The following is a 22,319-nucleotide window of genomic DNA, read 5'->3' as shown; positions in this document are numbered from 1 at the left end:
AGTGTCCCATGTCTCCCCCTTTCCTTGCTGCGCCCCAGCTTGCATTCCACAGAAAGGATTTATAGTGCATCTCATTTTCTCTTTCCAGAGTTTCACAGAGAAGCTGATGCCGAGAGCAGGAAGAAAGGGAAATTCAAGCCCATGAAAATGTTGAAGCTGCTTGGGAACAAACATGAGTCAAAGAGCAAGTCGCCCAAGGAGAAAAGCTAAAGCAGGTGGCAGCCAAAAGCAGGCAGGACTGCTATGCCTTCTGGCTGCTTCAGTCTTCCATTTGGCTGGGAGCCTGGCAAACAGGACTTTGTGCCTCCTGCCCCTGGTTTTTAGAAGCTGTGCCTCACCATATACCAAAGCTAGCTTTTCCCAAGAGAAATGCAGCCATTTCCAGCAGCATATCTCTTATGCTTAGAGAAGATGGGAGGTATAGCAGCTCCACTTAGCACTGGACATTGAGGAGGAACAGACTTGGAGAAGGAAGCTGCTTGTGTCCCTTTTAGCTTGAGGGTGGATGAGGGTGGGGGAGTAAGACATTTTTAGACTTCCTCCGTTGTGTGTGTACTCTTATTCAGTGTTCTGAGCAGTCCCAGATTTGATTGTCTGTGAAAAACTTGCACTAATTGTCTCCTTTTTCTAAACTGTGATAGTCACATGTGCCTCATACCCCTGTCCTCTGAGGAAGGAGGAGACCTTCCACAGTGGTCTAGGGGGAAGGAGTGGCTCTCCTCCCCTGCTACAAATCTCTTTTTTGCCTACTTGTCCAAAAAATTATTTGAAAAAACCCAGTGTTTTCAGAGCAGGATTATTTATTTTGTTGTTGGTTTATAACAGTTAAACTGGTGAGCTCTCAGATTTTTTTTGTCACAAGGGCCAACAGAATCAGCAACAAAAACTAACTAATGCCCTATTTCTTGAAGCCTTCTCTATCACCAAAGATGTGCTGTAAGTCCTTGGGTCTTAGGAAAACTCTGAATGAAGCAAAGAGGAAGTTTTGCAAAACGAAGCAAAGAGGTGATCATTTGTCCAGGTCTGAACAGGACACTTAATAAGTCTTTTATAACCCTCAAGGTTGCTGCTGCTGCTAATTTCATCCATGGTGCTCCTCATGGGACTGGGACAGGTTGAGACTTTCCCTTTCTGCTCTTAGGCAGAGGGAAATATGAAGCTGTCCTCAATGCCAGCAAGACTTCGTTTTGGCCTTGCTCACCAGTGCCGCCACTAGCCCATTTGGGAGGGATCTCGGCTGCTTCCTGCCCTCCTCCCTCAGCTTGGTCTGTATATATTTTTATAAAATTTTCAAGACAGCTCTTTCTACCATTTTGTTAGTGAAATTTCAGCCCGCTCTTCCAGCTTTGTTTTTATTTGTGTGGTGTGTGTGTGTGCGTGTGCGTGTTAAGAGGGAGATGTCTCTTTCCTCCTTCCTTTCTGCCTTCTCTGCGTCGAGGATCTATTTATTGAAATGTTTGTTTGGTCTGAGTTAAACACTGATAGTATTGTAGGTGTTGGTTAGTCAGCTGTTAGTCTTGAGTTCTTGTTAGCAGAGCAGACTACCAGCCCAGAGCAAACTGCAGTGCTGCCTTATCCAAATATGATGAATTTTTGGCTGGACCTGGGCTGCAACACCCAGCCTGAACCATTCCACAAGGGGATTTAAATTCATGAGTGTTGCCAACTGTGGTTGGGGCCATGTTCTTGACCCCTGCAAATGAATGCCAGCCATCATCTGACTCCCGCACAGCGAAGTCACCCTTGGATTTGATCCCAAAGCACAACATTCTCCTCTGTAAAGCAAAACAAGCCACGGGTCTAAAATGCCATCCTATACACTCCCATCAGAAATCTCCACCAGACTGTGGTGGACATAATTACACTGTATTAACTACATTCTTCACTGACATGCAGGGAACAAAGAAATCAAATAAAGAAATTGTATCGAGCATCTGTTGCAATATTTATTTACTGTGTTTTGACTCTGCTTATTCCAGCCGAAAGGGAACAAGATCAGTGCTGCATAAATATATTTCCAAGGAATGGAAAACAAAAGATCATGAAGCCTCAAAGATGCACTTTGCTTCCCCCCCCCCCCCGGCCCAACTACTTAAGCAGGATGGTTGACAGCTAAACTAGCCTTGACCATATGTCTGATTGCCTTGGCTGCATCTAAAGTAGACCAGGAGCTTTCCTTTTTCACTGAAACACCCCTGCACATGAGAGGAACTAGATATCCTTAGCCACTTTATCTTTTGACACTCAGTCACCTTTCTCCCAGCCTCATATTTGATACTAACAGTGAACTGGAGTGTTGAAAAAAGGATTTAAGCAATTGAGTACAGTGAGTTAAAGCACTGAATGAGTCAGCTCCCCAACCCATTCACTTACTGTTATAAAAATTAAGCCTCTCTAGTTTAGATGTAATCAATGCAGACATAAGAAAGAAAAACATGGCTTCCCCATCGTATTTAGGTTGGCTTCAACCTGTTCTTCTATGCCCCTAGTCTCATTGAGATAGTCACAGAATGTAAAACAAGGCCCACGTTTTGATATAGTGCTCTGATTCTCTCCCCTCTTGCTAGTTTTGAAGTAGCAGCCATGAGCAAGTATGCAAAAGATTATAAATGAGACATAGCAATATTAACTTCTGCCAAAGGCTAGCTGAAAATTGTTTGAACCCTAAAAAGGCCTATCCAGAAATCCTCATCCTGAATCCTTGCTTGGCCATTTGTATTTTAATAAATAAAAGTAAAAATGGCAGAAAACAATGTGTGCTGTTATGTTTCAGAGGCAGGTACGCTGAGCTTCTTCCATTCCTTGCTGGTCTACTTGAAAACAAAACACACCCTCTGCCCTTATTGCCAAAGAGCAATCAAATGACTGTTTCTATCCACATCATGAAAAGACCTCCTTCTGCTAACTGCTATGAATAGAGTATTCCTAATGTTTATGCAGAAAAACCCGCATTGAAATGCATCCATAGCTTTTGGCCACTAAAGCAGCACTCTACAATCTGCAGCTTCTCTCTGTGCCTCCTCTGAAATCAGGACCCACTCCGCTGCACCTAGAATATTGTTCACTTGCTCAGAAATTACTGTATTTGTTAATCAAGAGGAACACAGCAAAATAGGAAACTGGAGAGATTGTGTGCGCCCAGGAAAGATGTGGAAGGGGGAGACTGTGTGCATGCAAGCAGCTGTGCCAGCCTTCCAGCTGGGCTTGAAAAATTGTCCATCTCTGCACTACAAGGGCTAAAACTACACCACTGCTATTCTAACTGCTCTCTAATGGGAAGGCCTATGGCAGCAGAAGGAAATGATGCCACAAGCCTTGCAAAAGACTACTGGTTGTCTTCACCTGTGCTTGAAGGATCAGGTCTGTTGCCTATTTTGAAGGAAGCAGCCATTGCCTCTCTCAGTTCTGCACTCCTCTGCTTATCGATTATCTCCATCTCACGTAGTTTCTAGAAAAAGCAGGGGAAGGTGTGAGAAGTCTACAAGTAATTTTGTCATAATGTGTAACCAGAGAGTTGAAGGTTTATTTCCGCTGCCCCCAAGATTTTTGTTTTAGAGTCTTCACCTCAATCCCTGTTTCCTAGGTTCAGGCATGCACACATGTACAAATTTGCCAAAACTCTCCCCGTCTTCTCAAAGTATGTTGTGCTTGATTGTCTAACTGTCTAACAATAACCGGGTGGATATCAGAATTACTAGACCAGAAGAAGTCAGTTACCTGTGATACTTCAGTAAGGATGATCCCTTGGTATAACTTGTCCTGTCCCAGAGCTTCCATCTCTGCCAGAAATTTTTGTCGGTCTTGGATTTCATTCACCACTAGATGTTGAACAAAAAGAAAGCAATGTGGAATAAAGAGCCCGAGGGCTGGAACACATCAGTACTTCCTGCACTCTATAAATCATTCATTTTCCAATTCTTAGACATATTCTATTAGTTGCTTGTATTCTATTTAAACTTAGAAATGACTATCATTCTCCTGGAAAGAAACCAGGGTTAATGACTGGGTAGGGCTTCTTCACGTTTATGAAAAGGAAATATCTCACAGATAATTAGATCATGGAATGAACTTGCCATATTAAGATCAACAGCATCAAAAACAGGATTAGGCAAATTTATGGAGGAACCATGAATGAATGTCACATTGATAGACATTAGCCACACTGATGAGGCCCTCCAGGTTCAGAGAAGGTACAGTACTTTGGAGACAGGACGCAAAACAGTACAAGAGCGCTGTTGCCATCCAGAATGGGAAACTCACTTCTGTGCTGACAAAAGGATCTTTATGAGTTGTGTATAAATAGCTTTTACCTGCTCACATTTTTCCCCTCTCACATATATGGAGTGCATTCCAGAGACCCATAAATATCCACCAGAAATCTAAAGTATGCACTCCACTTGCACAGGAAAGATAACAGTCTCCATGTACTGTATGTTTACACTCTGGCAGTTTTGCCACCAACAATAACCACCTTCTCTGCTCATATAGTTGGGCCCAGCTTATTGAAGATCATATCCGTATTCTATATGTTTTCTGGCAAGGATCTGACTTAGGCGCTTCCCACTGCGCCCATCTTCAAAGTGCAGTCATCTTGCTTCAGGCTGCCATAATGCAGCTTTGGGTGAAGCAATGTTTTACGTAGTGCAAGTTGCTTTCTATTGCCTGTTCCAGATAGTGGGGTGAGGGCTATGGTTCTGTTACAATATTTACTTCAGAAACAATAAATCATTCCATGACCAATGCAACTAAATCTTAATAGTGACTTGTATGGCCACTTACCCTGTTTCCCTGAAAATAAGACCTACCCTGAAAATAAGCACTAGTTAAGTGAAAGCCCACCTTCCACCATTGTGCAGCAACCAGAAGAAGATTGCATGACTGTACTTAAATAAACATAGATTATTTTACATGAAAAAATTAAAACATCCTCTGAAAATAAGCCCTACTGCTTTTTTTGGAGCAAAAATTAATACAAGACCCTGTCTTATTTTTGGGGAAACATGGCATATTTATTTGACATCAGCACTCAGAATCTGAAAATACAGAGCAGGACAAAATAAGGACAAATCCTCTCTCTCAGGGATCCCCCTGAACCCAATAGGAACAGCTACCGCTTTCCTCTGAACACTACTGCTCATCTCCAAGCTAGAAGAGCTACTTCCCTTTCACTGCCCTAAACCCTGTATCACAGCAAGCAAAGTACAGCTTCTGGATACATGGAGCCTCCAAAACTCTCCAGACTCCCTCAACCTCTTAAATTTTAAAAATAAACTCCCAAAATCCAAATTGATCTCCACAGATATGTGGAGAGCAATTTATACAATATACCTGATTACACTCCTCCAGGTGTTTAAGAGCTTTAAAACTCTTTATTTAAACCCACTGTGACTTTGGCCAATCACTTTTTATTTCTTAAAATAATCCCTTTTAAGATCCAACATAGGCTCTAAGTGGGTGTAAAATGGCGTGTATAATATAAATTGTGCTCCTCCCATGGCTTCTGTGGTACAATTTGCATTTGGGGGCCACATTTTTAGGGTTTTATGAGGGGCTGAGAGGTTGGAGAAGATATGTAACCTTCCAGAGGAGAGGAAATGACCTTCAGCCCTTTAGAAATTGCCCAGCTCTGCTCTCTACAAAAAATTCCTTTTACATACGTTCTTCAAACCGGTCTAGTTCTGGTACCTCCTCTTCCATCTTGACTGGCTTCTTCTGAAGCTTTTTCTCTACTTTATCCTTTCCTGTTGCTAAGATGTTTTGGAGTCTTTCCTTCTCTTTCTCCAAGTCTCCTACAAATGCCAAAAATATGGATGCTATAGAGTTTTCTATCAAAATCTTATTCATAAATCCATATGGAATAAAGTCCACACATACTCAGTGTGGCAAATTTGCTGGCTAAAGGTTCAAACATAAGTTAGCTATATCTGTGTGAGCCAAGTTGACTATAATGAGATTTGCTGAGCACAAAAAGCAACAGTAAAAGAGCAAGGTAACATATACAGCACCATTGTGTGTATGTTCACTTGAAAATAAGTCCCACAGTGTCCAAAGAGGCTTACTTACAGGTTCAGGTTTGTGTGATGGTTGTAGCTTTAGCTTTTCAGAGAAGAGAGGTGAACATTTAACACATAAAATTTTTAGATGTGGTCTAAAACTTCTGCTCCTGTTAGGAACAGGAGCTTCATACTGTATATGATTGCAAAGACAATCTAAAATCTAGCGCAGTGTCTAACAGCTGAAAGCCAGAACTAGGAAATATCCAAATCATGCCTCAGCCATTAGCTTAGGGAAGACCCTTGTTTATTCTTTTTTTCTTTGTTGTTCTTAATCCATCTTTCATCCTAATATAGCAGGATGGCAAGAAAAACAAAAACAAAAAATGACACTAATAAAATGAAACTGCATTGTAACCAGAACAATGCATGGGCATAAAATGCAAAGTGGATTAACCTCAAACCAACATCACACTTTAATAATGTTTGGGAAATATATCTTATCTTGGACCCAAATGATAACTCCATAGGGCACCAATCTGCTGAGATGAAGACATCATACCAGAGATAGAAACCACCACAGAGAAGGCCCTCTGTCTTATCTTTCATTTTCAATGCACTCACACAAATACACAATAGCACCCTGTTGTAAAGATTACTGAAAATGTGTGTCTCTTCATCTTTTTCAACCAGCTTTATCATTTGCCATCATCTACTGACTTACGGGTAGCTTGGGGCCTGAATTTCTCCCGGGTATATGCATCACCTGCCCGGCAGGTCTCAGCAGGCCGAAGGTGAGGTCTACCATATGGATTGATGGACAGAAAGACCTTTGATGGCGAGACAGGCTTTGAAAGCTGTGGTTCCCTGCTGGAAGTTGGGTTGCAGTGGATAGGCAGGGAGTCACCTCCTAAGGAAGGAAAGAGAAAGAGTGAGAGAAAAGGCCATTGTAACCTATTATTAGGAGGACTAAAGGATACAATCCTGGAAAAGCTCTTATACTTGGTCTTAAAACCAAGTAGGAGCATGGCTGCAAACCAAATGCCTAAGTAACATGTAGATTTTTATTTTATTTTACCAAGAAACTTGGATCCTGTCCTTCTAGCACCTGCACACCACCCTACGTGGCTAAAAACAATTAAATCCAATTATAAAATAAAGTGCTAACACAGCAACAATTTAACAGAAGCAGAAGTTAGTTATAGAAAAAGTATCCAGTATTCTAGTATGGTGGAGCATTGTATATCACATCCGACATGGATTCAGGAACATCCGATTCCCAGCTTTTGTTAAAAACTGCTCATACTTACTTTTATACCATATGTTGACAAATCTACTCTGGAACGGCCAGAACTATAACAGGGCCTTCATTAAGACTCAGAGAGCGAGAGCTGGATAAAACCAGATCTCTTCAGTAGCCATAATCCATGACTTATTTCCACTTATGATCTGTTTGACCTCTTGAGCCTGTAAGTTTCCTTTCTGAGGGAATGGTTTTTTCCCCTTTAGTCAGGGATGGTACATGTGACTGTGAATGCACCAAATTTAGGAATCAGCCACTTTTTAACAACCAGCAGCTTTGGAGCTAAATGTGAAGGAAAGGTTGCATGCAGAGATAACTTACGTTTCATGTAGTTTATGAGATGACGTCGCTGGAAATTAGTAAGTCTGGATTCTTGCATCATCACTGAAATGCAGAAGAAAAATTAAAAACCTTTTGATCCAAGCACTCCAAAGGCAACAGCCCATTTGTAGAAGGAAATTTCACACAAATAACAGCTGTCTAAGAAGATGAAAAGGGATGTGGTGGCACTGCGGGTTAAACTGCAGAAGCCTCTGTGCTGCAAGGTCAGAAGACCAGCAGTCGTAAGATCAAATCCATGTGACGGAGTGAGCTCCTGCCTCTTGTCCCAGCTCCTGCTAACCTAGCAGTTCGAAAGCATGTAAAAATGTGAGTACAGTAGATAAATAAGTACCACCATGGTGGGAAGGTTACGGTGTTCCATGTCTAGTTGCGCTGGCCATGTGACCATGGAAACTGTCTGGTTATATGGCTTGGAGACAGGGATGAGCACCGCGCTCTAGAGTTGGACACGAGTCGACTAAATGTCAAGGGGAACCTTTACCTAAGAAGATGAAATACCTAGACACACGTGCATACTCCCCAGAATTTCCCCACAGACCTTTGAAGACATTGCCGAAGTTTTTAAACTATATAGCGACCTTCTCCAATCCTCCTCCTTGCCTCTAAATCTGCTGGAATGTGATTCCTTGCTTGGGATGGTGAGTATTTTGTAACATATTTGGAGGGCCTCATAGCACAGAAGTCTGAGCTACAGGATATTTTTCATAAACAGTTAGAATCCTAAATAACTATTTTAATCTTCAAAAGTGTGATTGTACTGCACTAAATGTTTTCAATTCAGAAAGTATTCTCCAGAAAGATCATTAAAGGAAAAACAATTACAATGTTGCAGTACCATTTAAAAAAAAACAGTTTGCCCAACCACTTTAGTGGCAGCTGTTGAAGAAATGGAGCAAAAAAGGGATGGGGACTCAAGTTGGACTTAAGTCGACTTGACTTGAACTCAACTTGAGGGAGAGGGTCAATGACTCTGACACAACTCATGACTCCCTCTCTCTCTTTTCTGGTGAAAAAAGCTTGTTTTTAATAGGGACTCGGGACTTGGTACCAAAGACTCAGACTCGGACTTGAGACCGAAACCCAAAGACCTGCCAACTTTTCTGCAAAAATCATGGAAAGCAAATTGAAATAGATAGCACATAGTACATCTAGGGCAGGTAGTGCTAGTACTGTATACCAAACATTGTTTGGGGCATATCAGAACATAGTGTAAGCAAGACCTTGGCACAAGTTGCAAGAAGAAGAGATTCAAGAGAGGACTTTTATTTGCATAAGTGATCATAATTCCAGATTGCACCTTGTTTATTTATTTATTTTTTATTTTATTAGATTTATACCCCGCCCATGTAGACCAAAGGTCTACTCTGGGTGGCATTACAAATTTAAAAACAGTAAAACCAATAAAACCAATAAACATGCAATAAATCCAAGATGTTAAAATGTGAATTTAAGATACAGCAGGAAGGAAAGCCTGCCCAAATAACCAAGTCTTAAGTTTACTTCTAAAGACACCCAGCCAGGCGGATCTCCACGGGCAAGTTGTTCCAGAGGCGAGGGGCCACTGCCAAGAAGGCCCGGTTCCTTGTTCTTTCCTTCCGGACCACCCTCGGCGTTAGGCCCCTCAGCCGCCCGTCCTGGCTGAAATGAGTGATTCTGGCAGAACTGGGTGGGAGAAGGCGCTCTGCCAGATATCAAGGTCCTAAAACGTTTACGGCTTTATATGTAATCGTAAGAACTTTGAACTCAACACGGAAACGAATGGGCAACCAATGCAAGGTGGCCAGTGTGGGGGAAATATGTTGATACATTTTCACCCCAGTTAGAAGTCTGGCCGCTGCATTTTGTACCATCTGAAATTTCTGCGTCAATCTCAAAGGCAGTCCCACATAAAGCACATTACAGTAGTCTAATCTTGAGATTACAAGCTTGTGGACCAGAGTGGCGAGCGCCCCCACATCAAGATAGGGACGCAGATGAGCAATCTGCTGAAGGTAGAAATGTACGGAATGGACCACTGACGACACCTGGGTCTCCATGGTGAGTGCCGGGTCCAGATGTACACCCAAGCTGTGAACCTCACTCTTGGTGGTAAGAGTCACCCCCCCCAAAGGAGTTTCCCAGACTACTGATGTCTGGGGCACCCACCCAAAGGACCTCCATCTTATTCGGATTCAGTCTCAGTCCGTTCACCTGCATCCACTGTTACAATTATTTATGTATTTATTTGTTTAATTTATACCATGCCTTTCTCCCAGCTTACCACAAAATTTAAAAACTGTTCAGATACAGTGTGACAAGGTTCGTCTTTAGCCGGGGGGGGTTGGGTTGTAAAGGTGGGAAACAGACGCGGAGGCGAGTTCGAGTCTTGAGAAATAACAACTTTATTCGTGTGTACACTTAACTCCACCGGATCGAACGGATCCTTCAAAACTTCATCGGTTAACAGCGTATACTTCTTAGGTCTAACAACTGGCGGACCTGTCTCTTCATCTACCAAGGGGCTGGGCCAAACCGCTCGCGGTCCGTCAAAGGTCTTAAAGGTGCACTCCGGACGGCGCATATGGTCCCACAGCAGGGGTGGCGGGCCCAATCCCCCTCCGGGGGTTTCTGTTGGAACTCGGGGCCCGGGCGGATAACTCTCCGTCCCCCACCATGGTAGCCCACCGGGAAGACCGAGACCCTCCATTCCAAGGGCTCATAAGTCCTACCACGACCGCTAGTTGAAGGAGACTCCGGCAGCAGTCCTCCTCCTCCCGGTAGGTTTTGGAAACCAGGGGTCCCGTCCGCTAGGCTCTTAGCGTCTTTCAGCCAATCCGTCTGCACCCCTCTGGTCATACATCTGCCCAGCTCTCCTTCCCCCAACCAACTAAACTCCCGCGCAATTTCTCCCTCTCCTTTCACCTCCTCCCACATGATCAAGTCCATCTCCGCTCCGCCCTCATCCACCAAGCACACTTCAGTGGGTTTCCTCTGCAGCTCCTCCTCACACTCTATTTCTACCAGTATCCCTTCCGTACAGGCACTCGCGTCTTTCGGGCCTTCTTCTTCTGGGGACGGCACACTGGGTCCTACTCCTTCACATACAGTAAACTACAGTATTAAAAACAATTAAGTGCATTAATAAGTAAAATGTTCTAAATAAAATCCCTTTAAAGCAATGTATAATGTATTTAATTTTAATGTATTTATTTATTCAGTTTTATACCTCTTCATTAGTGCAAAGCACTACCCCTGGTGGTTAACAAACAAATAAAATAAATAAATAAATAAATAAATATACATTATACAATAAAAATAAATAATAAACAAAAAATAAAAAGGTAAGAACAAAGAAATAAATAAAACAGCAGAAAAACAACATACCAAGAACAGACAGGTAGAACAGTTTTGGCAGATGTATTAAACAATGGCACTAAAAGCTTATTTTAAAATGCACCATTTTAAGTAATAAAAAGAAAAAAAGACAACTCTCCCATTAGAACCACTTCCTTAGTAGCAATTTACTTATTAAAAGCCTGCCTACAAAGAAAAGACCAATGAGCAGGCCAACCTAGTCTCCCAAGCAAGGGAGTTCCACAACCTGAGAGCAGCCACCAAAATGGCCCTCTCTCACATCCACATCTATAAGGGCAGCGGGACCAAGAAATAGGCCTCCCCCAATGGTCTTAAGGGGCAGCTATTTGAGGGAGGCCCAGTCCATCAGATAGCTTGGACTCAAGATGTTTTAATACAAAACCAATATAAAACTTTGAACTGTGCGCAGAAATAAACTGGGGCAATGAGGCTATTATAACAAGGAATTTCTATTCTTCTGGTAACCAACTGCAGTTAGGAGTCTAGCTGCAGCATCTTAGAGCCAATGAAGTTTCCAAAGAGCTTCCAAAGGCAGACCCATATACAATGCACTGCAGTAATCTAAACAGGATATACACAAGACTAGTGTCAAAGTGGCCATATTAGACTTCTCAAGGATAGGACATAGCTGCTACATTAGTTTTAACTGTGCAAATGCATTCCTGGCCATTGCTGAAACCTGGGCATCCTAGTTCAGACCTGAATCCAGAATGCACACCTAAGTTTTCAGGAGAAGTGTCACCCAATTCAGGACAGACTGAATCCCTGCTTCCTGATCTGTCTTTCAACTGAGCAGGAGCACCTCTGTCTTGTCTGGATTAAGCTTCAGTTTGTCCACCCTTCTTCATTCCATTACTGATAACAGATACTAGTTTAGACCAAAACAGCTCCCCCAGAATTGGATGGAAAGAACAGATGCAGAATTTAAATGGCAAACAGTGGATTGACAAACACTATGCCACTTTCAGTCAGGCTAAATGTCATACACTAATGCATTTTTGTTGAACAGGCCTCTGACGTCTGGCCTTGGATAATAGGTGGTAAACTAGAAATACAATAGGCCAACAGAACAGAAATGTCCAAAAAGCAAGTCTCTTTTTTTGCACAAGTACAACGTAACTCCCACTGGGTAGACAGCCCATCGCTCAAGACAGAGTTGTAGCTTAGGTAGAGGACAATGCTTTCAATCTCTTGCATACAGTATCCCAGTAGACTGGAACAGACTCCCTTCCAAAAATAAAGAGAGCTGCTGCCAGTCAGTGTAGGTTAAATGAATTAATGGTCTGTCTTAGAATAAGGAAGGTTCCTATATTCCTGTGACTATATCGAGTGGGATGAATTTGAGCTTACAGCTGCCTGTGGCACAAACAGGTAATGAAAGGGAAGTAACTGATCCCAGATGAGCTGCAGAATGTGAAAGGTGAATGTGTACCTGCCCTTCTTCTGAATTGTTATCTCTGTACATCCTGATTGTTGAACAAAATTATTTGCACACACATTGGAAAGAGGCTGAGGACCTATACATAGGGGAATGCATTCAGTTAGAAGTTTACATAATCTGAGACAGCAAGGTAGGATACATAGCTAATAAACAAGGGTTGCAAGCGCCCATACTTGTTCTAACCTCTGGTTAGCCCTCTGGTTACCTTTTAACAGCTCTTGTGTTTCTTTGCTGTACTCAGTCACAATGGGCACATGCCAAAATCCAGTGTCTCTTGCCACAGCAGGTGTGGTCTTCTCTCGGGAAGCCATTGTGGCACCTGAAAAATAAAAAGTGGAGAAAAATCTTACACAGCTATAAGCACTACAATTTAAAAAGACATAGTGACTGAAATCCTGCTGGTACAGCTACATGTGCAAGGCTGTTGATATCATAACCTTTTATTGCTAATTAAATGTTCCCTGAACTGGTGGCAGTGGATTCAAAGATCTTCTAGGCTGGAAATGCTTTCTAGGGAGCCTTGGGATAGGGGTGGGTGGAATCAGAAACTTTTAATTAGCAATGAAATCCTGCAGCAGATGACACCATTAGCCTTGTGCATGGAGCTGCACCAACAGGATTTCAGCCAGTGTCTCCTTCCTCTCTAATAATTGCATTACTGAATATAAAAGTTTGCCAATGAAAATAAATAAACATAAAGAGTTGTTCTCTTTGTGACGTCACACTTAAAAAAAGAGAAAGTGCATCCTACCTAAACATACTTCAGAAAGGTGGTTTGTTTGCATTTAAGGTATCATTGCCATACATTTGGTACAATTTGATGTGTGTATGTGTTTCTGTGTTGGCTGCATTCATGGGCTTCTTGGCCCTATTCAGTTGCTGGCTTTAACCTTCTTTATTTTCTTTCTAGTCTTATGCACCAGTACCTACATTTTCCTATATTTCCCATTCCTATATTTCCCATTTTCCTCACTGGCAACAGTCTTTCTCAGATCAAGTTCTGTTTTATATACTGTTAATGTTAACCTCCATACTAGAAGCAAGATTTTTATAACACCCAGGCATGCAAAGCTGCTAATCTTTAGCTGTCTTTTAAAAGGGCTACAAGATCTACTTCCAGCATCGGTTTGCTTTGGTTGGGTAGGTGTTCTGAGCATGTCACACAAATTACCAAAAGCAGCACCTACTGTTTTGTGCTGCTCTTTGAACTTTTTTTAATGCTGTTATTTTAGATACTAACTTAGTAGGTTTGCTTCTGTTATAAATACATGTAATCCATTCAAATATAAATCCATCAGATGGGCTTAATGTCACATAGGACTGCAGCAACTGAGCCAAAGATAGGCAGGTGATGACGTGAGGGTGGAATTCCCTCCCTCCGTCCGTCTGTGAATTGGCTTACTGTCTTGGTCCAACAAGACCTACAGTACTGTGCTCCCGCCAGTTTCGTGACATGAACCTATTTGTAGGGCATTTAGCCTACCGTTATGGGGCAGGTGATCCTTGCGTTCTGGAGAAGGATCAGATGGACCATTTTATTTTTCCTTTGTATGATTCTACAAAACCCAAAAGCCAACTTCTCTATATTATTGCATTAGCTGAGCTATTTGTTGTATAGAGTACTGTAAAATAAAACTTCATCAGAAGGAGTGGGAAAGACCTTAAGAAAACGAGAACCCTTCATGCCACATTAACCACGAATCTATCTGGATGCTGGAGCTGTGTGTGATATCTTGCAGGCAGAAATGTGACATGAAAACAAAGCAATGAGATGTTCCGTTTCATTTCCTTCCCACTTCTGCCCTTCCTTCTTACTTATCCCTGTTCCCACCCTGACTACAGAGTAAGGTGCCGGAGGTGTTTCCAGGGGAAGAACTCCGTACAGTACTGCTCTCTCTTACCCGAACTGGCGGCCCTCGTCACCATGACAACCCCCTCTCGGAGCCACTTCCGGTAAAGTGCCCTCTGACTCCGGAAATCCTAGCGCGTAGCCTCGGCTGCGTCAGAACGTCGGGGAGTTCGTCTTCGGCGTGGTGGCCGTTCTTGGCCCTTTCGCGCTCGTGGCGGGGCCCCCTCGGAGCTTGTCGGAGGTGGAATCGCGAGAGCCGCGCGCCGAGCCGGGAAAAGGCGCCGCAAGATGTCGGACAACGAGGACAAGTAAGCTCACGCGCCCACGAGGCGAGCGGTGCTCTGAGGGGACCGAGCGTTTGGCGGGGGTGGTCGGTGCTGGTTGGAGGAGACGTTGCGGGGTGGGGGTGGGGGGAGGTCTCTCCAGGATTGGGAACCACGCGTTTCTGAACCAAACAGCCGGGAGGGTGCAGTGGTTAGAGCACTGGGGTAGGACTCGGGAGGCCGGCTTCAGATCATTGCCTGAGAGTGAGAAGTACGGGGCGGGGGGAATCTTTGGCCAGCCACACATGCTCAGCCGGACCTACATCACCGGGTTGTTGCGAGGGTAAAGTGGGGAGGAGGAGAGCCATCCATGCTGCCTAGAGCTCGTTAGAGCGGTGGTCCCCAACCTTGGATAATCCAGATGTTTTTGGACTAAAACTCCCAGAAGCCTTCACCGTAGCTATGCTGGCCAGGATTTCTGGGAGTCGTAGTCCAAGAACATCTGGGGGCCCAAGATTGGGAATCACTGCTCTAGAGGAGAGACAGAATAAATAAATAATATGTGTTGGGATTATTGTTCATCCCTAATTAATACCGTTTTGCCCTTTCATTAATGAATTCAGGACATTGTATGTGGTGCCTGTCCCCATTGTATATTCAAAACAATCCTGTCTGGTAGGTTGGGGAGAGAGAGAGAGAGAGAGAGAGTACCTGCTGGCCCAAGATCAGCTAGTGATCCTGACTGATGAAGAGATCTAGAAATCAAGTACATTTTTGTGCAGTTTTTCTTAGTCTAATTACTACAGAATGTTTTATGTAATTTGCATTATGGCCAAAAATACATTACTTGCTCTGTCCTGAATTGTTCCATACTTGAACAGCTGCACCCCACTAACAAGAAAGATTTGGATTCAGATCCTAAGCTAAGACAAGCCTTGAATCACAAGAAGATCCTCCTGCTTGCATGCCACTGAGTAATTGCAACAGAACACTTTCCTCGTCTCACTCACATGTAAGCATGAAGATTTCTCTTACCTGAGACCAAAGGCATGTCTAAGTCATCTTTTCCCCAGTGGCTATAGAGATCACATTTTTATAGTGCTTATAGGGTGTGAAAGCAATAACTGTTTACTCTTGGCAGCCTTATATATTAATCAGATAAATATCTTTAACTGGTATTTAATGGCATACTCTTTAACTGGGGCATTTAGTGGCATACTCTGGGCCCAGCATTTAGATGGCGTGGTTAATGGATGTTGACATACTGTAACGAAGTTCTTCAGCCGGGGGGCGCAATCGTTGTAAAGGCGGGGAAAAGAGCCGGAGGCTGCTCTAACTTTTCAACATTAGTCTCTTTATTCTTAACAGCATGAAGTTCAACAGTGTCAAACGGATCTAATAAACATCTCAGGCAAAACGTGGTATTTCTTAATTCTTTCTCCAACATTCCCTCTACCTTCCTTCAAAAGGGAGCCGGACCAAAGCGTTCCCGGTCTGTCATAGGTCTCAGGGGGGCACTCCGCACCACGCACACCGTCCCACAGCATGGGTGATGAGCCCAGTCCCCCTCGGGCGGTTTCTATTGAAAAGAGGAACCAGGACGGATCACCCTCCGTCCCCCAGGCTGGTTTCGAGGGTACACGACCACTGTCCATGCTAAAGTGTTGAACTCACGTCCCTTTGCGCCGGTTAAGGTCGGATCCGGCAATAATCCCCCTCCTAACTGTAAGTTAGGAAAGTCCTTCTCGATTCCGGACGCCTCTCCGAAGTCCCGCATGGGTTCAGTCTGTACCCCGCGACTTATGGTCTTCCCTAGTTCACCATCAGTTACCAGCCTGAAAACATGCGTGCTTTCCCCCTCTTTTATCTCCTCCCATACTATTAGATCTAGCTCCTCCCCTCGTTCATCTACCAAGCACACTTCGGCTGGCACTTGTTGTACCACCTCTTCTTGATCTATCTCTATCAATATTCCCTCCACCAATCCGCTTTCAGTCTCTGTGTTCTGTGACTCGGAGGACGGCACACTGCTCTTCTGATCTTCACATATACATTTGATTAATCATCCTATAAAGCCCACTAAAGGGACGTGGTGGCGCTGTGGGCTAAACCGCAGAAGCCTGTGCTGCAGGGTCAGAAGACCAGCAGTCATAAGATCGAATCCACGCGACGGAGTGAGCTCCCGTCGCTTTGTTCCAGCTCCCGCCAACCTAGTGGTTCGAAAGCATGCAAATGCCAGTAGATCAATAGGGACCACCTCGGTGGGAAGGTAACAGCGTTCCGTGTCTAAGTCGCACTGGCCATGTGACCACGGAAGATTGTCTTTGGACAAACGCTGGCTCTATGGCTTGGAAACGGGGATGAGCACCGCCCCCTAGAGTCGAACACGACTGGACAAAAATTATCAAGGGGAACCTTTACCTTTACCTTTTAAAGCCCACTAAACCTACGATCATCACCACATCTTTCTGCCAGAAAGTTCATTATTTCATCAGTGCAACAATCTACCTCTTATTTATTATGATGATGCTTTCTGTTTTTGCTTGAGAAGGGGCATAAGGAGGTAATTGTCAGTTTCATCAATTCCTAAAAATGGAGTGGAGGTGACATTGAAAGTAAATAAGATTTTTGAAAAAATTTGGATACTTTTCTGGAGGAAAAATGGAAAGAACTGTGAAGTGAAAGGCAAAAATATATAAGTAGGAGTACTATCACACCAGTTTTAAATTGTCTGTTCCCAAGAAGGTTTTGAGTTTGCCCTGGAGGTTTATGATCATCTTCTGATGCTGGTTTCATATCAATAATCTTGTGGGTTCAGAAGTTTGAACTAAATGCATGTGTTAGAGTTCCAGTTCCCTAAGATTTGGCGGGGTAGGGGGATATTTAGTGAAAACAAGCAAGAGAGTGATTTAATGTAGGCTAGATTTTAACTCTGGAACTATGCTTAAGGCTTTAATATATTTTTCCCACCAGTTTTGATGGAGATGATTTTGATGATGTAGAGGAAGATGAGGGGCTGGACGATCTCGAAAATGCAGAGGAGGTAAGTGACTTTAACCTGTGAAGTTCAAACTGCTGTAAAAAAAATTACAGTGCTTACCTGAAGTGGTTCATGAGCATATGTGTTTTCAAGATACATATGTTTGGTGTCAGGACAAAAGGTGGAGGCAGAGAATAGGAAATAAATGTCTACCTGTACCATGAACCTATATGGTTCCAGTGCCAATCCCTTCATAAATTTATGTGCTGATAATTAGAAAGTAGTTAGGAAACAGACCCTAGTCTGTTTCCTAACTACTTTCTAATTAGACCCAACAACCATTAGACCCTAGTCTGTTAAGAGGAAAACAGTTCTTGGGCTTATTACCTATTTACATGTAGTAAAAATTGGCAGCCTTATGTATTAATCAGATAAATATCTTTATTTAATCATTTATCATGTTAATACCTTTACTTAATATTGATAATTTAAATTCTCTATAAATGTTACAGTGGGGTCTTGACTTAAGAACGGCTTGAGTTAAGAACATTTTGACTTAAGAACCACTCTCATAGGAAAATATTGACTTGACTTACATACTTAGATTTGAGTTAAGAACTGAAAAAACCCACGTGGGAGGCAGGGAAAGTGCAAAATTTGAACTTTCAGTTAACTGTTGGCCAGTGAAAAGGGTGCCTGTCTGCTTCCTCACTCCTCCCAGCGTTTAGAGAGTGGATTGGGAGTCTTCAGACTGCCTGCTCCTGTACTGCCTGGACTGTATTTTCCCTGCCTTCCCTGAACCTTTCTTGACCTAAGAAAAAAAGAAACAAAATATCCCCCTCTAGTGGTCGAAGGCAGAATAGCAGCTTCCCATTAGTTTCTATGGACGGAAAAGAGCAGATACGGATCAAATGGTTTTCAATGCATTCCTATGGGAAATGCAGATTTGACCTGAGAACTTTTTGACTTGAGAACCGCCTTCCAATATGGATTAAGTTCTCAAGTCAAGACCCCACTGTACCTTAATTCTTAAGTAATTGTAATGACTTGTCTGTATGTTTAACTTTGTAAAAGTGGATCTCTTTCTTTATATTAATCTGCAGGAGGGTCAGGAAAATGTGGAAATCCTGCCATCTGGAGAGCGCCAGCAGGCAAACCAGAAGCGGATCACTACTCCTTACATGACCAAATATGAGCGAGCGAGAGTTCTTGGTACCCGTGCCCTTCAGATAGCGTAAGGATATTTGTAGTCCATATATTAAGCACTAATAGAGGATATGAGCCAGTGATGTTCCTGTATTTCAATCTGCTTTCAACTGAGGGCAACACCCAGGTCCAGTCTTATCCTCCCCATTACCTTAGAATATTTAGGGTCTCCAACCCAAATGTAGGTTTAAGCGTTCCTTAGGACTTTCAGGGAGCAGAAAGGAACTAGTGTTTTCATGCAAAGGAGTATGTGGGAAATGGTGTCATACTTTTCTGAACATATAGCTTCTTTGCTGTGGACAAGAGGAAAAGAAAATGTTTAGAATAATGCACTGAATACACAGTTCCTCTTGTACTACTTTATTCTTGGAGCCACCCTACAGCATTCTGATGATGCTTTCTCTAGTCATCTTTCTGTGTTGAAGATTAGGCATTTTGAAGTGAAGAGAAATGATTATTACAGTGCCGTACTTTTAGATTTTCTGTTCAATATTTGAAGAAAGGACTGCAGTTTATCCTATATCTGTATTGATTGTAGAATCATTTCCCCCCTATTTAGCATGTGTGCCCCAGTGATGGTAGAACTGGAAGGAGAGACAGACCCATTGCTGATTGCAATGAAAGAACTCAAGTAAGTTAGAGTGAATAAAACTGTCCACATGTGTTTGATTTGCTCTTGAATGCTACTCTCGCTAGTCTTATTTACACATTGTACTTATGTTTAGAATGAACATGCAAGAGAGGGAGTGGGCAAAGACAGGAAGATGGTTCACTTGCTCTTCCTTCCTATCACTACCTAACTTCTACAACAGGAAGCCTTTTCTACTTGTGCAGATTCTCATATGATTTAGAACCCGTTGTAATAGAAAAGATTCTCTATTCCAGACATATGCCTTCAAATCAGGGAGCACATAAAAGGCATGTACCGGGAGCTAAAGCTAGTGCACTCACCACTACCAATGAGCTGACTCTGCATATGTATAGAACACCCAAGTAATGCTTCTCCTAGCACCTCCCCAAAAGAAAGTTCACATAAAATTGTTCTTAAATCAACTTGGGGGAAAATTGTGTAGTAGGAGATGCAGATGCAGTCAATGTTATCTTGATCAAGCAATTGTTTCTTATAAATATCACATGTCAGGTTTTATAGAATTAATTTATTATGAAAGAGTCTTGACCCTTTCTGCGGAAATGAACAAGAAAATTTTCCCATTTCTCCTTCCTAGTTCAGCTGCCCTGTAGCTATCAGCTGACCAATATTTGAAGTTTAATTAGAAAATCAGTGCATCTTTGGATTTTTTTTTAATGCTTTAGAACTGTCATTGTCTAGAAAGTCATTGCACCAATTCATACCTTATGTAGAAGCCTCTGAAAAAAAGTGGAACTGAGTTGTACTGAGTGTAGCGTGAATGAGGTTAACAAATTCCATTTCACACATTAAAGCAGAAGCATCAATGAAAAGAAGCACTGAACTCAAGTCAGTTGCCCTTGATTTTCACACTTGTACAAGTTTTTTTTTAACACACTCATTCAATTTGTAGCTAAGTCTTCTCTGTAAAATTAACTTGAAATTTCCCTCTTTTTTCATTTAATGAAACAGTCGCTTCCATAACTTCATGGAAGCAAGTTTATATAATCCAAAGGTTAAATTATCTAAATTGGTTTGGTGTTCAGTTGGAAGCTGTGACTGTTCCACTGATGCCTCCCACAGGAGGTCATGTCAAGGGATTGCCACCAAAGATGTTGTTCTAGATTTCACTTCAGGTCATTGTAATAAGTTGTGATTTTAAGAGATTTCTACATTTCTGCTTTTCATGTGCTGCAAGATTATAAGCCTGATGTCCTGGACAAATTCCAAGCTGGTTAAATACATTGTTGACCTAAAAAGTTTTATTTAGATTAATTGGGATTTGAGTTTCTTTCCTTTCAGTTCTGAATTGTTCACTTTTCAAAAGCTTCTAATAGCTATTGTATTCAACAAAGAGGTGGGGTAATTTCTTTGTCAGGTAAAGTATAGGAATGGTTTAACCTCTGCTGCACAAGTGGGCCATTTGTGGAGAACATTTATATCACTCCAGTAATCTTTTTAAATTGTTTCTGTACCTGTTCATTTGAAGATTCCTTGGTCTCAGTTCAGCACTGCTAAATGCAGAGCTAACATTTGGAGGAATGGAAAGCATCATGTGTGAAATTTCTTTGTAATTGTTCAGGGGGTCAGACTTGATGGCTTTATAGAACCCTTTCAACTCCATTATTCTGTCAATCTGTGATTGTGATATTATTATATCAAAGTGCAGCTGTGTGAGAGCATCCATGGTGTGACCAAAGTGCCCTTTTCCTTATTGTACCTCTTTCTTTCCTACAGAGCTCGGAAGATTCCCATAATTATCCGCAGATACTTGCCAGATGGAAGCTATGAAGACTGGGGTGTTGATGAACTGATTATCACAGATTGATCTGCTTCCTTCCTGTGACTCAACTTCAGCTTCACTGTAGATACTTTTATTTTTTTATTTTTGTGTAAATAAATATTAAATTCACACTATAATTACTGTGTTGGTTGCTCAAAAAGTAGCAGCTTAATTTTGCAGATAGACCATAAGCATCTCTTTTCCCCTTCATTTTTAGGAAAGTGTTGTGCTTGCTATTTGGCCTACATTTTTTCTTTCTTTCTTGAATATCCAGAACTTTAGTCTATTGTTGGCTTTGCAAAGCAAAACGAGTCTCCTGCTGCCTTGGAAACATTACTTCTGTGAACTGGGGATGGGTTGGGGGGCATTTCCTCTGCACTTGTCTCTGACCATCATGTTATACCTAAGTGATTTTAAAGTGATCCTGCAGCTGCCAGGCTTCCAGATGCCCTCTAAGGCAATTGAGAGACACCCCGCGACCTACACCCTTTTCCAGGGCTCTGTAGTAGAGGAGACATTTCTTTTGCCTGCTAGCAAACAGACATGCCTTTGTGCCTGGGAGCAAGTTGCCTTGGAAACCCCCAATTTCCCCTCTGATCAGGACTGGCTCTGTGAGCTTCTCAGGAGTATCACAGAGCAACTCTCATCAAATCTCCCATTGTTTCCTGCTCCTACCCTGGCTTCTTATCAATCAACAGGATCCTCTTACAGTGGCAGTTCTGCAGCAGGAAGCATAGTTGCCTTGATGAGTCTGTGCCCAGTGAGGGTCTGCCTAACATGTATAAACATAATCTATGTTTTATGGTAGGTATCAGTGCACCTCTTTCCCACCGTCTCATTATCACCCCAGTTGTAGCATGGGAGATACATCTAGTCTTCTCACAGCAAAGTGCCACATGCATTCCTGAAATAACAAGAAAATAAGTTGTTAAACTTCCTCAGAGTGAATCTCGTATATAGTTGGGGGCATGCAAGGGATAACAGGCAAAAGCAAAGAGTGTTTTCTCTTGATTAAACAAAGAGAAAACTATTTGGATGTTTTCAGAGAAACAGCTATGTTACTCTATCACAGAAGAAACAAAAATCTCACAGTACTATAAAGGCTATCAGATTTACAGGTCTTAGTTGTTTTTTTGTGAATGAGATTTTGGATTGTTTGAAACACTGAATTTCACTT

The 22,319-nt window shown here is 42.4% G+C and overlaps 3 protein-coding genes across 4 annotated transcripts in view; 2 read left to right on the top strand and 1 right to left on the bottom strand.

Moving 5' to 3' along the window:
* MICALL1 (MICAL like 1) overlaps positions 1–1,929 on the top strand; it is a 39,864-nt gene extending 37,935 nt beyond the window's left edge. For both annotated transcript variants that reach the window (XM_078376163.1, XM_020787732.3), the window contains exon 16: positions 89–1,929. In XM_078376163.1, coding sequence (XP_078232289.1) covers positions 89–210 — 122 coding nt within the window. In that variant the 3' untranslated portion in view covers positions 211–1,929. The remainder of the gene's footprint in view (positions 1–88) is intronic.
* Positions 1,922–14,467, bottom strand: C5H22orf23 (chromosome 5 C22orf23 homolog). The gene is made up of 7 exons (XM_078376165.1): positions 14,337–14,467; positions 12,639–12,753; positions 7,618–7,680; positions 6,718–6,903; positions 5,658–5,789; positions 3,718–3,818; positions 1,922–3,448 (listed from the first exon to the last, which is right to left on the bottom strand). The coding sequence occupies exons 2-7, from the start codon at positions 12,742–12,744 to the stop codon at positions 3,326–3,328; spliced, it is 711 nt and encodes a 236-aa protein (XP_078232291.1). The 5' UTR covers positions 12,745–12,753; positions 14,337–14,467; the 3' UTR covers positions 1,922–3,325.
* Positions 14,419–21,279, top strand: POLR2F (RNA polymerase II, I and III subunit F). The gene is made up of 5 exons (XM_020787736.3): positions 14,419–14,590; positions 17,519–17,588; positions 18,629–18,759; positions 19,291–19,362; positions 21,097–21,279. Exons 1-5 carry the CDS (start codon positions 14,571–14,573, stop codon positions 21,185–21,187), a joined length of 384 nt encoding a protein of 127 aa, XP_020643395.1. The 5' UTR covers positions 14,419–14,570; the 3' UTR covers positions 21,188–21,279.
* Positions 21,280–22,319: the final 1,040 nt, after the last annotated feature.

The sequence above is a fragment of the Pogona vitticeps genome, chromosome 5, assembly GCF_051106095.1.
Source record: "Pogona vitticeps strain Pit_001003342236 chromosome 5, PviZW2.1, whole genome shotgun sequence".
NCBI classification, from domain to species: Eukaryota; Metazoa; Chordata; class Lepidosauria; order Squamata; family Agamidae; genus Pogona; species Pogona vitticeps.
Note: the sequence above shows the minus strand (reverse complement) of the source record. Positions and strands in the feature narration are given on the sequence as shown.